Raw genomic sequence first — 17,366 nt, forward strand, 5'->3', positions numbered from 1 at the left:
GAGGGCTGGGTTTTTGTCTGTCGTTTTTACTGAGGTGTCCCCAGGACCTAGAAAAGTGCTTGGCACACAGTAAGTGCTTAATAAATACTTACTGACAACAAAATAGTTCTACTGGCTGAGCACTGAACAGGTGTGCCCAATGCTGTCCTAACTCTTTTGCATGGTTTCACCCTTGTCTCCTTCAGCAGCCCCATGAGATAGGCATGTTTTACAGATGGGGAAACTGAGGCCCGGAGGGGGCTACCACTTGCCTGAGGTCACATGGTGAGCAGATGGCAGAGGCAAGACCCCGTTATGCCCCACTACCTTCCTCACTGACACGCCCCACTGCTCAGATGGGGAAACTGAGGATCAGGGAGAAAAGGGGTTAACAGCATGAGAAGCAGGGTGGGGGAAGCCACTTGACTGCCCCCCCACTGCCATTGGGAAAAAATAGTGTGACAATAAATGTCAAGGACCATAATAATAATGATGACAATGATGGCATTGATGAGTGCAGAATTGACCAGGGTTTATAAGGCTTCCCTCTGTGGGTTCATGTAGGGCCCTGGAGGGGAGACTGGGGGGAGTTGGGTCCCTTTAAGAGCCTCCCCTTCCCCTGCTGGGCTCCAGCCCGCCTCCTTTTATGTAAGCAGGCCAGCTGCCCTTGCATAACCTGATTACATAAGAAAGCAGGGAACAGGCTTGTCCATCCGGCAGCAACCTGTCCCAGGCTGTCTGTGGGGGTGGCCTGGGGCACAGGATCGCTGAGGCCACCCAGAGTGGCCACTAGGTACAGTTCCGGCCTGGGGGACGCCTTGACTCCCAGACACGGCATCCTCTGGGTGGGAGAAAGTGAGAGGATTCCAGTGTGCGAGGAGACAGAGGCTATTCCCATTGCTCTGAAGGTGAAACTGAGGTCCAGAGAGGTCCAGTGAGCAGCCTGGAGCTACACAGCCCGGAGTGGAGGGTGGAGGCAGCAGAGCTGGGGTGAAGTCTGGGCTGTGTGCAGCCTCAGCCCTAGCCTTAACCTCTCAGTTCCTCCCTCGGAAACAAGGCTGCAAGTAGGGCCTTTCTCAGCCAGGCCTGGAGGGGGAACTCTGGGAGTCGCGCCCACAGCAGGCGCTCCAGAGCCGAAGCCTTCAACGCCCTGCTCTAAAACCCTTTAATTCTATTAACTGGCTTAACCCTTGCTGGCTGAACTCATTCTACATTTGAGGAAACTGAGGCGCAGAGGAACGTGAAGTCCCGCTCCCAAGCCGTCCGTCAGCAGGTGCGGCGTAGCTGACTGCACAAAGCGCACGGGGAGGACGCCGACCGTGCACCGAACCTGTGTATCAGATACTATTCCATCTGCCCCCAAGACCCTGGCGGGGGGCACAGGACCCTCAGACACCGATGGGGAAACCAAGGCACAGAGGGGAGGAGGGATATGTCCAAGGTCAAACCCAAGCCTTACCCTGTGTGCACTGTCTTCTCCCCCTGGGTGGGCCGACCCAGCCTGGGGTCCAACCCTCTGACCACATGTGGTTGGGGGTATCTGGGTGCGGTGCCCTCCCACCCTACCATGTACATCAGTCCCTCCATCTTTGGGAAGGGTGGGGCCTGAGTGTAGAGGTGTCCCTCTCCTCCCCCTCCTCTCTGGATGCTGGCCCTTTAAGGCAGCAGGCTGCCAGGGCTTGTCCCGGGGTGACCCCAAGGGGCGGGTGTGGTCAGGAACAAGGGGCCCATTCAGCTGCTGCTGCTGCCTCCGGGCAGCCCACAGGCTGGGGTGGGAGGCAGGGAGGAGACCGACAAAGGCTGGGAGAGACTAGGGGTGGGCAGAGCAGAGACAGGGACTAGGAGAGAAACGGAAAGAAAGAGGGACAGCTGGCTTGGGGTGCACCTCAGCCTCCCTGGTTCCCCCAGGTCAAGGGTTTGAGTCCCACCCAACCCCGTAAGCAAGCTGCGACCCCCAAATGTGCTCCTTGATCCAGCTGAAGTCTAGGCCCAAGGGGGACTCTTGGGACGTTCTGGGGAGGTCCCTGATGCACCCCAATGTGCATCAGGGGAATGTGGGCCCTCAGCGATGCCAGACTTGGGTCTGAATCTTGACTCTGCCTCTTAGCCACACAACTTTGGGCCAGTGGCTTTGCCTCTCTGGGACAATTTCCCCACTGGTTAAATGCTGTTAATGATAATCCCTACCTTGGTGGAATTAAGGTGAAATGAAATGGTGCTAATGATTCCTGACACCTCCTGAGGGTTTAACCAGGTAAGCCCTCAACGCGCCTGCAGTTTCCCTGTGAGCGCCCCCAGCACCCATACACGCAGGCAGACAACAACCCCTGCCTCCCGCCAGATGTCAGCGTCACCTACTACAGCTACTGCCTTCGACTGAGGACCTACTAAGTGCCCATGGCTCCACAACAGCCTCTGGAAACACAGCCAGGGTTCCATGTCCCACATCCAATAAACAGACATTTACTAGGAATTAAATAAAGTCTAGACCCTTGTCCACGTTCTCAACCACATATATTCCCACCACCTGCTCCTAAACACCTCACCCCGCAAGGGGGCCCCATTCAGGTGGCTGTCCCCAGGAGGGCAGCTGCTGCCTCAGCCAGTCTGGACGGAGCCTCAGAGGAACTAAAATCTACCTCCTTCCCCCTCTGAAGGCATCTTTTCTGGAATATTCTACTCAGTCACCAATGTCTGAGGACAGGTTTATTTGACTCTGACCTGAACTTTCTGGATCCCTGACTGCAAGAATTCTAGAATCTGCCCCCTGGATGTTCTAGACGCCAGCTCAAGAAAATCCCAGACCCTGTCCTTGGGTGTGCAAAGAGCCAGTGTGAGGAATTCCGCAGCCAGCCATTAATGGCCCAGAGTACAAGGCTTTCTTGGAGATTGGTAAAACCGTATTGAATTAGATAACTGATGACAGATTTGGGTGTTTGAGGATCTTTCCTCACATTCTCAGGAGCCTGGCTTGGGAGATGTGGAAGCTCTTCCCAGATGCTGTAAAAACTCGCCCTGAAGAATGATGGAACCCTCCCCAGGATGGTCCAGAACCCAACTCACAAAATTCTGGAGCTTGTCTGCTGGTAAACAAAAACCTAACGTAAAAAATTCTGGACACCCAGAAACCCAACTCAGAAAATTCTGGCTCCTGCTCCTGGATGGTCAAGAATACACTTGAGGAATACAAGGAAACGGCTCGTGAGATTCTAGAACCATTTCTCGGGTGGTGAAATAACCTAAGGTCAAAGAATTCTGAGGTTTCTCCTAGCACAGCCATTCTCGTTGGGGTGACTGTGCTCCCCAAGGACGCTGGGTGACGTGTGGAGACACTTTTGGTTGTCACAGTTGGGGAAAGCTCCTGACACTGAGCCGGGAATGCCGCTTAACCCCCCTACAGCGCCCAGGCCAGCCCCCCGCCCGCCGACGGACGACCCTGCCTCAAGGTCAGCTGTGCTGATGGGGAGACCCTGTCTCTCTGTATTCAAAAGCCCCAAGGTGAGCCCTTCTAGAACCCACTCCTTGCATTCTCATAACTCGGGAGATCTGAGCTATGCCTCAGAATACTCTAGAACTCAGATGTTCTACAGATGAGCTGCCCACACGGCAGCCTCTGGCCACACACTGGAACCGAGGGCCTGAAACACGGCAGCTCAGAAGGGAGACATGAGCGCGAAACACACATCGAAGTCCACAGACTTAGGACAAAAAAAGAATGTAAAACACCTCAATATCTGTTTTACATCGATTATGTGTCAAAATGACACTATTTTGGATGTCCTGTGTTAAAAGACAGGTTATACGAACAGGCTATTAAAATTAATTTCCCCTGTAGGTCCACACTTGTAAGTAGAGATACCAGAAAAAAATGTTAAGTTATGTGGCTCACACTGTATATCTACTGGTCGTTGCTCATCTGAAATTCACCTCGGAGAATTCTAGAATCACCTGGAGGGTGAAGACCCCAACTTTGGAAAATCTAGAACGCAGGCCTTGGGAATTCCAGAACTTGCATCCCAGAAGATCCAGAAGCCCCCTCAGCTCCGGCACCCTACAGTCTCCCCGGCCCGGCCCTGGAACCCCTCCCCAACTTGCATGTCATGTACCCTGAGATACGAGGGTCCCTCCTTTCCCTGCCCTGGCACCACACAAGTTGGCCTGGCACTGAAGACGGGTCAGAATGGACCAAAGGAAGGGCCTTTATTGGGCAACCTTTGGCAGTGCCCTGCCCCTCTCTAGGCCTCGGTTTCCCCATGTGAACAAGACACCCTTGTCCCCAAGTGCCCCCTCCCTCATCCCTTACCAACTCTAACCATCTGTGACTTCCTGCCCACACCCAGCTGGAGGGAGAGGGGCTGGCCTGGCAGCTGGCTGAGGGGGGGGCCGGAGATGTCCCTAGCTGCCCTCGGCTACCCCTTAACTCCCTGGGCACCGGGCCAGGGTGCCAACTGCAGCCCTGCCACGCCAGGATGGCCGCCACAGGTGCAATGTGATGCCTTCCGCTTCTGCTGGCTCCTCCGAGGGCTGGGCCCTGCCGGTGTGGACAAGGCGCCCTTGCCCTGCTGTGTGCACACGTGTAACCCGGGCACACGTGCAGGGACGTCTGCGGCGGGAGGATTTACTCACTGAGAGCTGCCCTGTCTGAGCACTCACCACGTGCTAAGAGGCTTCTTTCTCTTAGATGCTATCTGGATTCCCTTCTCTGGATACTCCCTGTGCTGATTTCGCAAAAGTAGGAGCCCAGAGATGAGCGCGAACTTGCCCAAGGCTGCCCAGTGGGGGAGAGGGCAGAGCTGGGCCAGGAACCTCAGGATAATGATGACAATGGTTGTGATCACAGAAACTGTTATTACATTACCATCACCGATATCACATTTACGAATTATTTATCATTACATGCACACAGAAGCACCATTACTTATTGTTTTTATTAAAAACAAACAATTTTTAAAATTGTGGTATAATCACGGTAACAAAGTTTACCACTTTAGCCATTTTTAGGTGCACAGTTCAGTGGTGTTAAGTCCACGCATATGCTACTATCTTCCCAACACTGTGCAGCTACAACTGTGGGCTCCCGGTGGCCTGCTGCGTTAGCAATATCCTCACCTGTTAGTCCCTCTTGGCCATTAACCATGAACCCAGAGGCCTCGCGCCATCGCTATAAATACGCTGTCAGCTGGCGTCTGGGCTTCACACTCGTGCAGCCACCTTCCTTGCGCAGAGAGGCAGCTGGCACACCTGGCTGCCTGGCCCTGGGAAGATCCAGGCTGCTGGGAGCCCCTCACCCCTTCACCACCCAGAGGCCTGGAGAGGCAACAAGGTAGCTGTCCTGGGTCACAGGTGCCCCTGTGGGTTCACTGCGGGTAGAATGAGGCTCAGGGTCTCAGAGCAGAACTGGAGTCTCCCCTCTGGGGAGAGGATCCAGGAAGGGACCGAGCATTTACGCCTCCTGTGCGCTGTTTTGGAATCACTGACTCACCCCCTCAATTCAGTGAACAGTTTGTGTCCACTCCATTTTACAGATGGAAAAACTGAGGCTCAGAGAGAAGGATGTATCTTGCACAGCCTGGAGCAAATATGGGCATGAACTGTGTCCTCTATACAAAGAAACAGGCACCCTCATGCGCCCTCCTGTTCACCCTTTGCCTCCCCAGCACAGCACCCAATGTTGAGATGAAGATTAATGGGTACCAGAATACAAGGGGACCCTTGGTCAGAGCCTGCTCGCTTCTCTCTGCGGCCCACAGGCCCTACCTTCCGGCTCCAAGCTCTCCGCTACCTCCAACGCTAGACCAGAGAGGGCAGGTCTTTGCCTTAAGTCACACAGCAAGCCAGAGGCAGAGCTGTGGCTGACCCAGGCCCCCTCGCTCCAGGCTGAGGCCCTGTCTCCTGCCATCCCAGCCCAGGCTACCCTTTATGGAGACCTTGGCCCCAGGTTTGGGCACAGCAGGCACTTAAATATGGTTCACCCCTCCTCTCTCATTTATCCACTAGGTGCTCAGCACCTGCCCTTTTTATCATCCGTACAACTGGGAGGGTGTGGGTGCTACCTGACAACCTCGGAAGTGTTTCTTAGTTTTTTTCTTTTAGGAGTTTTGAGGACTCAAAATCCATGGGTTCTAATTCTGCTTTGCCTCTTACGATCTGTGTGACTTTGGGCAAGTGCCTGACCATCTCTGAACCTCTGTTTCCTCCTAGAAAAACGACGGAGAAGGTCCCTCCCCTCCAGGGTGGTAGAGAGTTAAACTGGTCGAGATGTGGAACGGACTCAGAACAGGGCTCACAGTGGGCATTCAATATGTGTTCACAGTTACTGTTCACTTTGTAGTTATTGCTTCCTGGTTCCATCCAGAAGAGGTTGGGGACCCCCCAGTTTCTCCTGCCCCCTCCTTGGGGCGCCCTGGGCAGCCCCTCTCCCCTCTGAGCCTCCCAAGCTGGCCCCTGCCCACAGCACGATTCAGGGAGATTGGCACCGCATGAGGCGGGAGAAGGAGGTCCGGCCCACAGCAGCGTCAGCAAATGGGCACCAGCTGGGCTGGAGGCTGGGGCGGGCTGGCAGCTGCCTGGAGCGGGCGGGCCTGGCAGCCCCTCCCCTGCCCACCCCTGGCACTGCGCCCGCCAGCCTCAGGTTTCTCGGGCCGCCAGAGGGGGCAGGGAAGCCTGGCTGGGCTTCAGGGCTGGCTTCTCTCTCTGGGCCCTGTTTCCTCCAGGCGCCTTCCCAGATGCAAGGCAGGTCGAAGAGCGCCAGGCTCACCCACTCCTGGCCTCCACACCACCCTCATCACCTCCCTCTCCCATACACCTTGCAGCCTCTGGGCCAGTCCAGCCCCAGGGCCTTTGCACTAGCTGTGCCCCTGCCTCGTGCATTCTCATTCAGTCCCTCCACGCCTCCTTCAATTCCTTCAGGCCTCATCTCAGAAGTCACCTCCTCCAAGTGTTCCTTCCTGTTTAGAGTGCACTCTCCTGGCCCCTCTCCACACCCCTCCCCTGCTTTGTTTCCCTGACATCACATTTATTAATTTAACTGTGAATTGTTAGCTTCTTCATCTCCTGCTCACAGCACCCCCACCCAAAGTGCACTCATTGGGGGGAAGGCTGGAGGCAGGGCAGCGGGGTGGGGGGCGTTGGCTCAGAAGCCAGCTGCGCCCAAATCCCACTCTGTCCCCAAGGGGAAGCACATCACCCCTTCCCCACAGCACCGCCAGCGGTCCCCTAGGTTGGCCATGGGGCACACACTGTGTCCAACCCTGGAACCAGGCTCCTATGGCCACAGTGGCGCCGGATGGATGCCTGGGGCAGCCAAATTCGGCCCCAAGAGGTGCGCTAGGCTCTGAGAGCCCCAGTAGTGAAGGGACCTTCTCATGGCTAGTCCCCACCCTGTACCCCCAAAATAAACCCAAGGGTGGAGGCCTTGGATTCCACTTTGGGGCGTGGCCCCACCAATCCACCTGACGCCCCCTGGGAGAGGGGGTGAGGCTGGGGGTGGGGAGAGCCGGCCTCGTCCAAGGGCAGGGAAGGGCTGAGTGTGAGGCGGCTCCGAGTCTCTGTGTCTCTTCGTGTCTCCGTCTGCGTCCCTGTGAGTGGGTCTGTCCTTCTGTCAGTTCTGAGGCCCCGGTCCTGAGGTCAGAGGTGGTCCCTCCTTGAGCTGCATGGCAGGTGCTCCCCTCAACATCCAGAGGCCAAAAGAGGCCTGTCCTTACCCCCTCACCAATTCCACGCCTCCCAGTAAGACTGAGTCAAGTGGACACTGTGTTCTGGCCCAGGTTGGGACCCGACCCCCTCCAGCCCTGGAACCCACAGGCGGGGAGCGGGGAGGTGGTGGTGCGTTCTCTCTGCCGCTGGACTGACATCAGCCTGGCCAAGAACAGACTTAACTCTGGCCCAGAATGAGGACAAGGGTCCTGGGATGAACGTCAGGGAGCTAGGGCTCAGCCGGAGGTCCTGGAGGGCAGCCTTGGTCCGGGCACCCTGGAGGAGGCCTTGGCTGCCGGAAGCCTAGAACACAGACGCAGCCTGGAGGTGGCCCGGCCATGCTGACTGGCTGCCCATATTGCAAACGACCATTTCCCTAAATCCCTTGCTGCCACTGGGTGTGGAAGGCTGGAGGCAGGGCAGCGGGGTCGGGGGCGTTGGCTCAGAAGCCAGCTGCGTCCAAATCCCACTCTGTCCTCTCTTGGCTGTGTAACCTCAGGCAGTCCCTTCTTTGGGCTTCTGTTTCCTTTTCTGTGAAACAAGTACAAGAATGATTCCTGACTCATAGGGCTGCTGTGAGAACGGGGAAAAAAATTGCTGAACCCTCTGAAAACAATGCCTGACAGAGAGAAAGTGGAGCTAGGGCTTGGCGTTTTGAAGCATAAGTAGGAGTTTTCCATATGGGAAAGGCATTCCAGCCAGAGGGAACAGCACAGGCAAAAGCCTGAAGGGGGGAAACTGTAATCCTAATGAAGGTGTACAATAGCCATCCGTGGAGCCCTAGCCCTGTGCCTGGCACTTGCCTCAACAACCACAGGCACCCAATGGTCCTACAGGCAGCTATTTTTCAGCTTCCCAATTGACAGACAAGAAAAGGAGGCCCAGAGAAGTTGAGCAACTTGTCCGGATGAGCCGGCAACAGGCAGCCGAGCGAGGGCTGGAATCCAGGCCCAGCTCTCACACGCCGCCCTCACTCCAGGCCAGCTGGGGCTGGGTCAGCTGGGCCCAGTGTGAGCAGGGATTCCCCTGGGATGATGGAGTGGGCTGGAAGCAGGGGAGGGTGCAGCCTTGACCTTTCCTGGCCCTCATTCAGAGAGGTTGACCAGACTGGCCGGCAAAGGCTAGCGGTGGGGCTTGAAGGTGTCTGGGGAGGCCTGGAGGCCTAGCTTGCCTGCTGAGCTGAGGGGGGAGGGGGGCATGTGGGGGAGGGGAGGCGCCCGGAGATTGTGCTGACGCTGGCAGAAAACTCTGCTTCAAAATTTTATCAGCTCAGCTCGGAGGAGGTGGGGGTGGGGTTGGGTGCAGAGGATGAATGTGGAGGGGGAGACCTGGACCTGCATGGTAATGAGCCAAGGCAGCCCCTGCCCCCTGCCCCCTGCCTGAGACAGTCACTTCCTCTACTTCTGTGCCTCCACGCTCCCCCCCAACACTGCTTCACTGGCAGCCCCAGTGGGCTTGTGGCTAATTGGGTGGAGGTGGGGCAGGGGGCAGGTGGGGTCAAGGTCAAGAAATCAAGGTCAAGACTAGGAAATTCTGCCTGGCTCTTCCTCCTACACACTCTGGAGACTCCAAGCTCCACAGCCTCATCTAAGGGTACCATTGCAAAGAATCAACATGGCCATTATCCCCTTTGTACAGAGGGGGAAACTGAGGCACAATACAATGATATGTCTAAAGTCACACAAGGGCTGCATTTGGAACACAGACACACAGGCAGGAAACAGTGGCCCTGGCTTTAGCCACCAGCACCTGTGACCTCGAGAGGCTGGACCACGCATCTGGCCTCCATATTTCCACCTAGGCTGCTGACCACCTGGGCTACCTCCACACCAGTCAATGCCCAGCCATCCCACAGAGCTCAGTTCAGCCACACCTCCTCTTCCAGGAAGCTGGTATGGATTTACCGCCCCCCCCCCCAAAAACCCTGTTGATTTCAACCTCAGGCATTTGACCACAGAACCAGCAAACATCCAGGCAGAAGGGCTGCATCTGGGGACACTGGGGACCAGAGAGGGTGGTGACCTAGCCAGAGTCACACAGCACCCCAGCTTCCCACTCCTAACACAAATGTGTGCCCCATCAAGCCTCTGCTGGGGGTCTGAGAGTCTCAACCAACCAGTCTTCACAGCATACAGCTCCAGTACTCTACCAGCTCTCCCCAGAAATGAGATTATTCATCTTTCATCTGCCTGTCTCCCCTCAGTCAGTCTCTCTCCTGGCCTCATCCCTGTTCCCACCAACCCCCTGGGACCTCCCATGGGTCCCCTACCCCTTGGCCTGCCGCCTCCCTTGGACAACGCTTGGACCCACCTCCCACATCTGACTTCAGGTATGCTGCCTCCTCCCTCAGACCCTGCAACCGCACAAGAGCCCACCTTCCTCCTTGAACACCTGTGCATCGCACTTCCTCCCAGCTTACCTCTCTCCCGCACGAAGTAGGCCAGGTAGAGGTCAAGCTCCTTGACTGCCACTCCGATGTGGTGCGGCTGCACACAGAGCACTGGGTGGCCGCACTGTGCCGCCTTGACCAGGCGCTCACCGTCAGTGCTCTCCAGGGGGATGCCCTTGAAGAGGATGACCATGACCAGGTCCAGGCGCCACACCTTATCGGCCTGGCGCAGGCAGTCGATGCGGCGCATCTTGCCCTTCTGGTCAGGGTTGGAGAGCACGCAGCCCGGTGCCTTCTTGCCGGTGATGGCCAACACGAAGTCCTCGCGGCACTCGGGCCGGATGTCCTTGCGCAGCTTGGCCAGCAGCCGCGATGCCCACTTCTGCTTCACCTCGGCCTTCTCCCCCAGCAGCTCATCCTTCACTGCGCGCTCCTCGTCCTTGGACATCCGCTTCTCGTGCTTCTTGAAGTATTTGCGCTTCCGCGCCTGCAGGTTGAACCACGTATAGGCGAAGGCGCGCACGTGAGGCAGCAGCGCCTCGATGAATGGGTGGAACTCATCCTGCGGGCGGGCGGGAGAGGTGGGAAGTCAGGAGGCGCTGGGGAAGGAGACCCATTGCCCAGGCCAGAAGACTGAAGCCCGGGGACCCCAGGAACTCAGTAAGTGGGAAGGGTCAGGCAGATGTGGGCAGGAGGCCACTGCAGATCCCTCCGCCTCCTCAGGAAAGCGGAAGGGACTCGGCAGAAGTTCCTGGGGGACAGGTGAAAACCCATTGCCCATATGGGGAAATTGAGGCTTGGATTAGGCAGGAAGCCCAGGTCAAAGAAGACATTGATGGAGGACTGCCTTGACCCCCAAGACAGGACACGCTGAGGGTTCCAGGTGGAGGCTGATGGAGCCCCATTATACAGACGGGAAAAACTGAGACCAGGACCATGAGGGTATCATGGATCCATTCTCTTCCTTCTAAAACTGAGGTTTGAAAGTACCATAAAGAACCAGGTAGTGAATATTTTCATTGCTGCGACTCCATTCTGCACTGTTGAGTGCAACCTAGGTGAGATGTCAATGACTGGCACAGTGGTATTCCAATAAAACTTTATCGACAACAACAGATGGCTGGCACTGGGCCCCCACGCTGTGTGTGAGCTCTAATGCTGAGAGCAGGACTGAGCACACAGACAGTGGGTGCTCAGTGACCGCAGAACAGTGCCTGGGGCTCCTTTCTCAGACCCAAGTGCTCAGCAGAGGAAGCTGACACAGATGGGGGTCTAGGGCTGCCCCTACCGGTCCTTGGCACCGATGCAAAAAATGAGGACAAGGGGCTGCTTTTAAAGCTCACATGTACAGACAGGACTGGCTGAGGCGCACAGACCACAACCAGGACCCCTGGATGTCAGGGGCTGATGGAAGGACAGGGCCTCCAGCACAGACCCATTCAGGGGCCAGGAAAGCTGAGGCCCGAGGCAGCAGGTTGGCATGTACTACAGACAGGGGGCTCAGCCCTGGAGGTTCAGAGCTAGAGAGAGGGGCCCCTGAGGGCCAGTTTGCCTCACCCGGTCCCCCAGAGACCCATTCCACAGAGGGAACAACTGAGGCCTGGGGAAGCTGAGACCTAGCCAGAGCTGTGACTTCAACATCTCCCTCCCATTGTACCTAACTGGTGTTGCTGGGCCCACAATAAGGAAACAGAGGTCCTAAGAGGGGGCCCAGTCCTGAGGGGCTTTGGCTGGAACCCACACCCATCTGACTCCCCCTATGAAAGCAGCAGCCCCAGTGGGGCCCCCTGGATAGCCACATGGGAAGCCCCATCCCCTTCTTAGGGGGTGGGAGGGCTGCGTCATTCTCTCCGTTTTCTAGCAAGGGAAACAGTTTGCAGAACATCGGGACCTGGTTTCTCAGCCTCAAGAGTGAGACATTCAAGGAGAAAGGAAGCCAGAAGAAAAACAGTCCCACCTCCCCACTCTCGCCTGGACTGTGCTAGGCTTCTTGAATGGGATGCTATCTCCTCCTGGCCTATGAACCCCATTATGTGCCCAGTTCTCAAAAGGCTGCATTAGCTATTACAGTCAAACCTCAGTTCTTGAATGTTTCCCATCTCGAACAATTCGGTTCTCGACCAAGTTGTTCACAGAAAAAAATGTCTCGACTGTAGAACAAAACTTCTGTTCTCAATTCAACAACTCTTTCATGCTGATACTGTATTTCCAATGGGGGAAAAAAACGGTTCAGTTTTCAAACAAATCACTTTTCCAACAGCCTTCTGGAGCGAATTAAGTTCAAGAACCAGGGTTGCACTGTGCTATTATTATTGTTGTTGTTGCTCACTATCTTCCAGAAGGGCAGGAAAAGGCCTAAGGCTTCACTCTACATTGCATGATGTGGAAACTGAGGCTCCGAGAGGGCTGGAGACCTGGCCTAGGTCTCACTCTCAGGGCCTGTGTGAGGATAAGAACCCGGGGCTCCCCCTGACCCCTGCCCCGGACGGCCATCAGGCCCATTCCTCAGGAAAGCCCGCTCTCCGCAAGGCTGGGGCCTCAGAGGGCGAGAAACGCGGCTGTGGGCCCTTGCTTTGCTTTCTAGGCGGATGTGGCCAGGCTGTCCCACCTCCAGACCTGGATGCTCATGGCGCCCGCTGACCGGTACACCTTCCCTGCTCTGTGCTTCTCTCCCTTTGAGCCACCTCTGGCCATGGGGTGCTGAGGGGGGAGCGGGATGACCTCAGATTTCACTTATTACTGAGTCTCTGAAAATAGCTTCCTGCCCTCATCAGGGTGGGGTGGAACGGGGCTCGGCTCCACTCGTGCGCTCAGTTCCCCACTCCAATGTGCTCCGAAGCATGAGTCACTGGAACAACTGTGGCAGGAGCTGAACCTTGGGCCCTTTTCTGATGCTCCCACCCCGCTGACCTGCTGAGGCAGAGGGAGGGCGAAGGGCCCCATCCCTTGCCAGTCCCTATCCAAACTGAGTTGCCTGTCCTGTGCTTGAATGCCATTTGACATGCCAGACCCAGGGATGGGGAGCCACTTGCCCAGGGTCACACAGCCAGTCAGCAGAGCCGGGACAAGTGCCCAGGCCATCTGGCTGGAGAAGCGGGGGGGGGGGGGGGGGGGGGGGAGCAGGGAATCGATAGAGGCACAGGTCGCTGTCCCTGTGGAGGGAACGCCAGGGCAACGGTGTGGACGTTGGGCTGTGGCTGCCACCCAAGTTCTGGCGATTACTGGGGCCCTGATAAGAGGGAGCTGGGAAGCAGCAGCTGGGGTGTCAGCCAGCAGGGGCAGGTGCAGACCCCAGACTCTTCCTCTCCTTGACCGCCTTTCTCTCTGAGCACCTCCCCACTTCTGAGCCCCTCTCCCCCAATTTTTTTCTTGGTCTGGGCTCCTACTCCCTAAGCCCCCACCTCTCTTCTAGCTCCTTCCCTCCCCCCGTCTCTACCCCCTCTCTGGGGAAAGGTGCCAGGGAGGCGAGCAGGGGTGGGAGCCCACGTCACCAGTGACCCTAGCTGGTCCTGGGGGAAAGAAGACAAACAGTCTGTAAGTGGGTCACGGACCTGCTGCCCCATCCTCCCTTGTCCTCCCTGGGAGGTCAGGCCAGATGAGAGGCAGGCCAGTCGCTCTCTTTGTCCCTAAGACCTGCAACAATCAAGCCCTCTTCCGCAGGCGCCTTCCAATGCCCTCACTGGCTGACAGGGCAAAAGAAACAGCCAAGGCAAGCTAGATGCTGAGAACCCTCCCACACTCCTACACATCCCTCAAAGCCCTATTTTCAGTGCTCCTTCCTTCCAGCAGCCTTTCCTGCTCTCCTCAGGGTTCCCTCAGACCTCGCTTGGACCACACAAACTGTGGGGTCTGGTCCAGCTGTTGCTCCTCCTCCAACCCCACGTCCCAGGGCTGAGGCGCTCACTGCTATAGGGGAATGAGGCTGGGTGACATCGGCCTCTGTGTTCACCTTCTGTAGGATCCAGGAACAAATCACTGTTCCACTTTGGGCCTCCGTTTCTCATCTAGTACAATGGGCAGAAAGGGACACTGTGGGCTGTTGGGGACTGGGGGGCTTGCCTACTGCCCTGGTAACCAGAGAGCAGAGGGAGGGGAACAAGGCTAGGTCTTCCCCAGAAGCCGCACTTGGCCCACTGGGACTTCCAAGCCAAAGGGAGCAGCGGCAGCTTGGAGGTAGGCACCTGGTTCCAGGCCCTTGCTGGGCCCTATGGATGGGACAACCGTGCACTGGGCTGAGCCCCTCTAGTGTCCCTAGTACCCTCACAGTCCAGGGCAGCAAACCAGCCCATGGAACTCCAATTCCCTCCAAATAGTGTTCCAGGAAGGATTCTCTCTCTCCTTCATTCACTCAGTAATCACTATCTTCTCCACTTCCTAAGTGCTTATTTCAAGCTTCTATGCAACTTTCAAAGCTGATTTCAACGTCCCCTTCTCCAGGTTAAGCCCAGGTGAAGTGGCAGACAGCAGTCCTCATACACGAATGCAGACCCATCTGGCACCAGAGTTATAGCTCCTAACCTAGGGCAAAACCTCCCCGCATGCTCAGAGCATCAGGGCCTATGAACAGCTCTTATCTAATGAGGGAGAGTCATTCAGTAGTTCAACAAACATTTACTGAGTGCCTACTGTGTGCCAACCCCATGCACAGTGCTGGAGACCCAGTAGTGAGCTGGGTTGGGCCCTCACCCAGACTCTGATCTGGGGCAGGAATGGGTATTAAACAAATCAACAAGTATGTAGTAGAATGTCAAGTTGAACAAAGTGGTTTGAAGAAATTGAAAGGAGTTTGAGGTGGTCAAGGAATCCTTTAAGGGTTGTTTCTTAGCTGGGGGTGTGTAGGGAGGGTCTCTCATAGGACAGGACACTTGAACAGAGACCTGAAAGATGACAATCCAGAGCAGGTTTCCAGGTGGCAAAAACAGCACCAGCACATGCAAAGGTCTGGAGGCAGGACCATGCTCAGTGTTTTGTGGGAACGGGCGTGGAGGCAGGTAAAGCTACAGCAGAGTGAACAGAAGGGAGAGCGGAGAGGTGAGGGCAGGGAAGGGCCGAGGCTGGCGGTGCAAGGCCTCACTGGCTGGGCATGGGGAGGAATTCTGGGAAACTCCGGAGAGCGAAAACCCCCTACCAAAGCGACCAGTGAGTGCGAGCCCCAGATCTCTGGCTTCTCTGCCTGGTGTCCCAGAAAGAGGATGGGGACTGAGGCAGAGGCATGGTGTTCAAGACAGAGTCAAGGAGTGAGGCTGTGCCTTTTGGAGGCTGAGCATTTATTGTGCCCACTGTCTGGAGGGAGAGACTGAGGCACTGGGCATTGAAGCCACTGGTCCAAAGTCACGCAGCCAGGTAGGCACAGAGCTGGGACTTCAACCTAAGTCCCTATAACTGCATCTCCTGACTCCTCAGCCCCACTGCTGGGCCCCTTGAACACATGGTCTGACCCCATCCTTGGGGCTCCCCGGTGATGCCCACTCTGCATTCCATATGGACTCTCTGGATTCTGTGTGGCTCCCTTCCCCTGCTCCATCCTGGGCCCCGCGCTACCACCACCTCCTCCTCCTCCTCCTCGAGGAGGCCACTCCAGCCAAAGCAGCAGTCTGGTCCTGCGCTGTCACCTCGTTTCCTGCCCATCCCCTCACCTGGACGGCAGCCCCTCTAGGAGGTGGGTTTGATCTGTTTTGTTCACTGCTGTGTCCCCAGAATCCAGATCAGTGAAGGAACAATCTCCTCCTTTGCCTGTTGGCCCCGTCCACACACCCCAGCCGACAAAAGCTGCTGGCACCCACTTGGTCTGGCCAAACTTGGGAAGACCCTGGGCAGGGCTGGCCTGGGAAGAAAGGTCAACAGAAAAACCCTCGTGGGTCAAAGCTCCAGTTTTTCTGGGGTCGCTGCTACCCACAGTTATTTGTTGTCTACTGTATACCAGTCACTGTGTGGAGGGTGGAGAATGGGAGGAAGGCATGATTATGCTCCCCTCCGGGGGACACAGGGAGAGGCTGGGGCTCAGAGAGATTCAAGTGCCTTCTCTCAACTGGCAAAACCATCCATCTAGTCCTCCATTCACGCAACAAATATTTATGAGCACGACTGTGCGCCAGGCCCTGTGCCCAGCACCTCAGAGGCGTCTTGCTTCCCTGGACCCTCAGGCAGCCCGAGGAGCTGAGGGTTGCCAGTTACTGTGCTGCGCTGGGGGGAGAGGGAGGCATGGGAGGGCTAGCTCACCCCTCAGAGTCTCATCACTGGAAGGAGAACTCCCTTCTGAGCTTCCTGAGCGAAATCTGCATGCAGGTCTGAGGTCCCCCTGGGCTTCTGCTACCACCCCCCACCTCAGGGCCCGTCGGAGGTGGGGGAGGTTCTGTCCTCATAGGTGCGGTGAGTGCGCAGGGGAGCGCTGGGGCGCCGCTGCACTACTGACCGCAGAGCAATGTGCGCCCAGGTGTGTGAAAGGAGCAGGGCCTGCGGGGCAGGGGGCCCCAGGGCTCAGCATTTCCCATCCATTTTGTCATGAGACAGGGAGGGAGGGAGGCTCACTCAGAGAGAAGAGACAGACAGAGGGAGACACAGATAAGACAGAAGGAGGGAGGGAGGCAGAGGGAAAGGGAGACGGAGAGGGAGGGAGGGAGAGAGGAGGGGGAGGGAGGAAGGGAGGGAGAGAGAGAAAGAGAGAGAGAGAGAGAGAGAGAGAGAGAGAGAGAGAGAGAACGAGAACGCTGACTAGGCCAGAATCCCAGCTTCAAGATTTACAAGGCGCTGGGCCCTGGTGCTGAGGCACCTCCACTGCAGAGAAGGGAGGGGGAGAGATACAGACACGGAGAGAAACAGAGAGACAAAGACAGGGAGCGAGGTTGTGCCTTTTACAGGATCTGACCAGAGGCCATCAGGCACTGGGTAGGGAGCGCACAGGGAGTCCCCACCTGCTCAGGTCTGGCCACCCACCTGGTGCAAAGTGGCAGAGGCCTCACCAGCCCCGCTGTGCTGCCCTAGGCAGGCCCTGGCCCTCTCTGGTCTTGGCCCCCTTCCCAGCCCAGCGGTGCTGGGGAAGCCTGACCCTCACACCAGGCCTATACCTCACTGCATTTTGTCCGCCCCCCACCCCCATGGGAGGTGCTTAATAAAGCTCTATGAAAACAAACAAAAGTTGGGGCCCTCTCCCAGCCTCAGTCTCCCCACTGGAGAAATGGCAGTAAAGGGAGGGCCTCCCTGAAAAGGACCAAGGTGAAGGGATGAAGGAAAGAATGAATGAATGAGGGAGGGGGCCCTGGCGGCGGCACTGGCTGTGGCCCCGGGGAATCCTGGGCACTGCAGC

The 17,366-nt window shown here is 56.8% G+C and overlaps 1 protein-coding gene across 4 annotated transcripts in view; it reads right to left on the reverse strand.

The window, feature by feature from the left end:
• The window catches only part of NFIC (nuclear factor I C), a 62,605-nt gene that overhangs the window by 42,336 nt on the left and 2,903 nt on the right, over window positions 1-17,366 (reverse strand). For all 4 annotated transcript variants that reach the window (XM_054578073.1, XM_054578077.1, XM_054578074.1 and 1 more), the window contains exon 2: window positions 10,094-10,625. In XM_054578073.1, the coding sequence (XP_054434048.1) occupies window positions 10,094-10,625 (532 nt within the window). The remainder of the gene's footprint in view (window positions 1-10,093; window positions 10,626-17,366) is intronic.

This window comes from Pteronotus mesoamericanus, unplaced genomic scaffold (genome assembly GCF_021234165.1).
Source record: "Pteronotus mesoamericanus isolate MK-2021 breed Mesoamerican mustached bat unplaced genomic scaffold, CSHL_Meso_final contig_482, whole genome shotgun sequence".
NCBI classification, from domain to species: domain Eukaryota; kingdom Metazoa; phylum Chordata; class Mammalia; order Chiroptera; family Mormoopidae; genus Pteronotus; species Pteronotus mesoamericanus.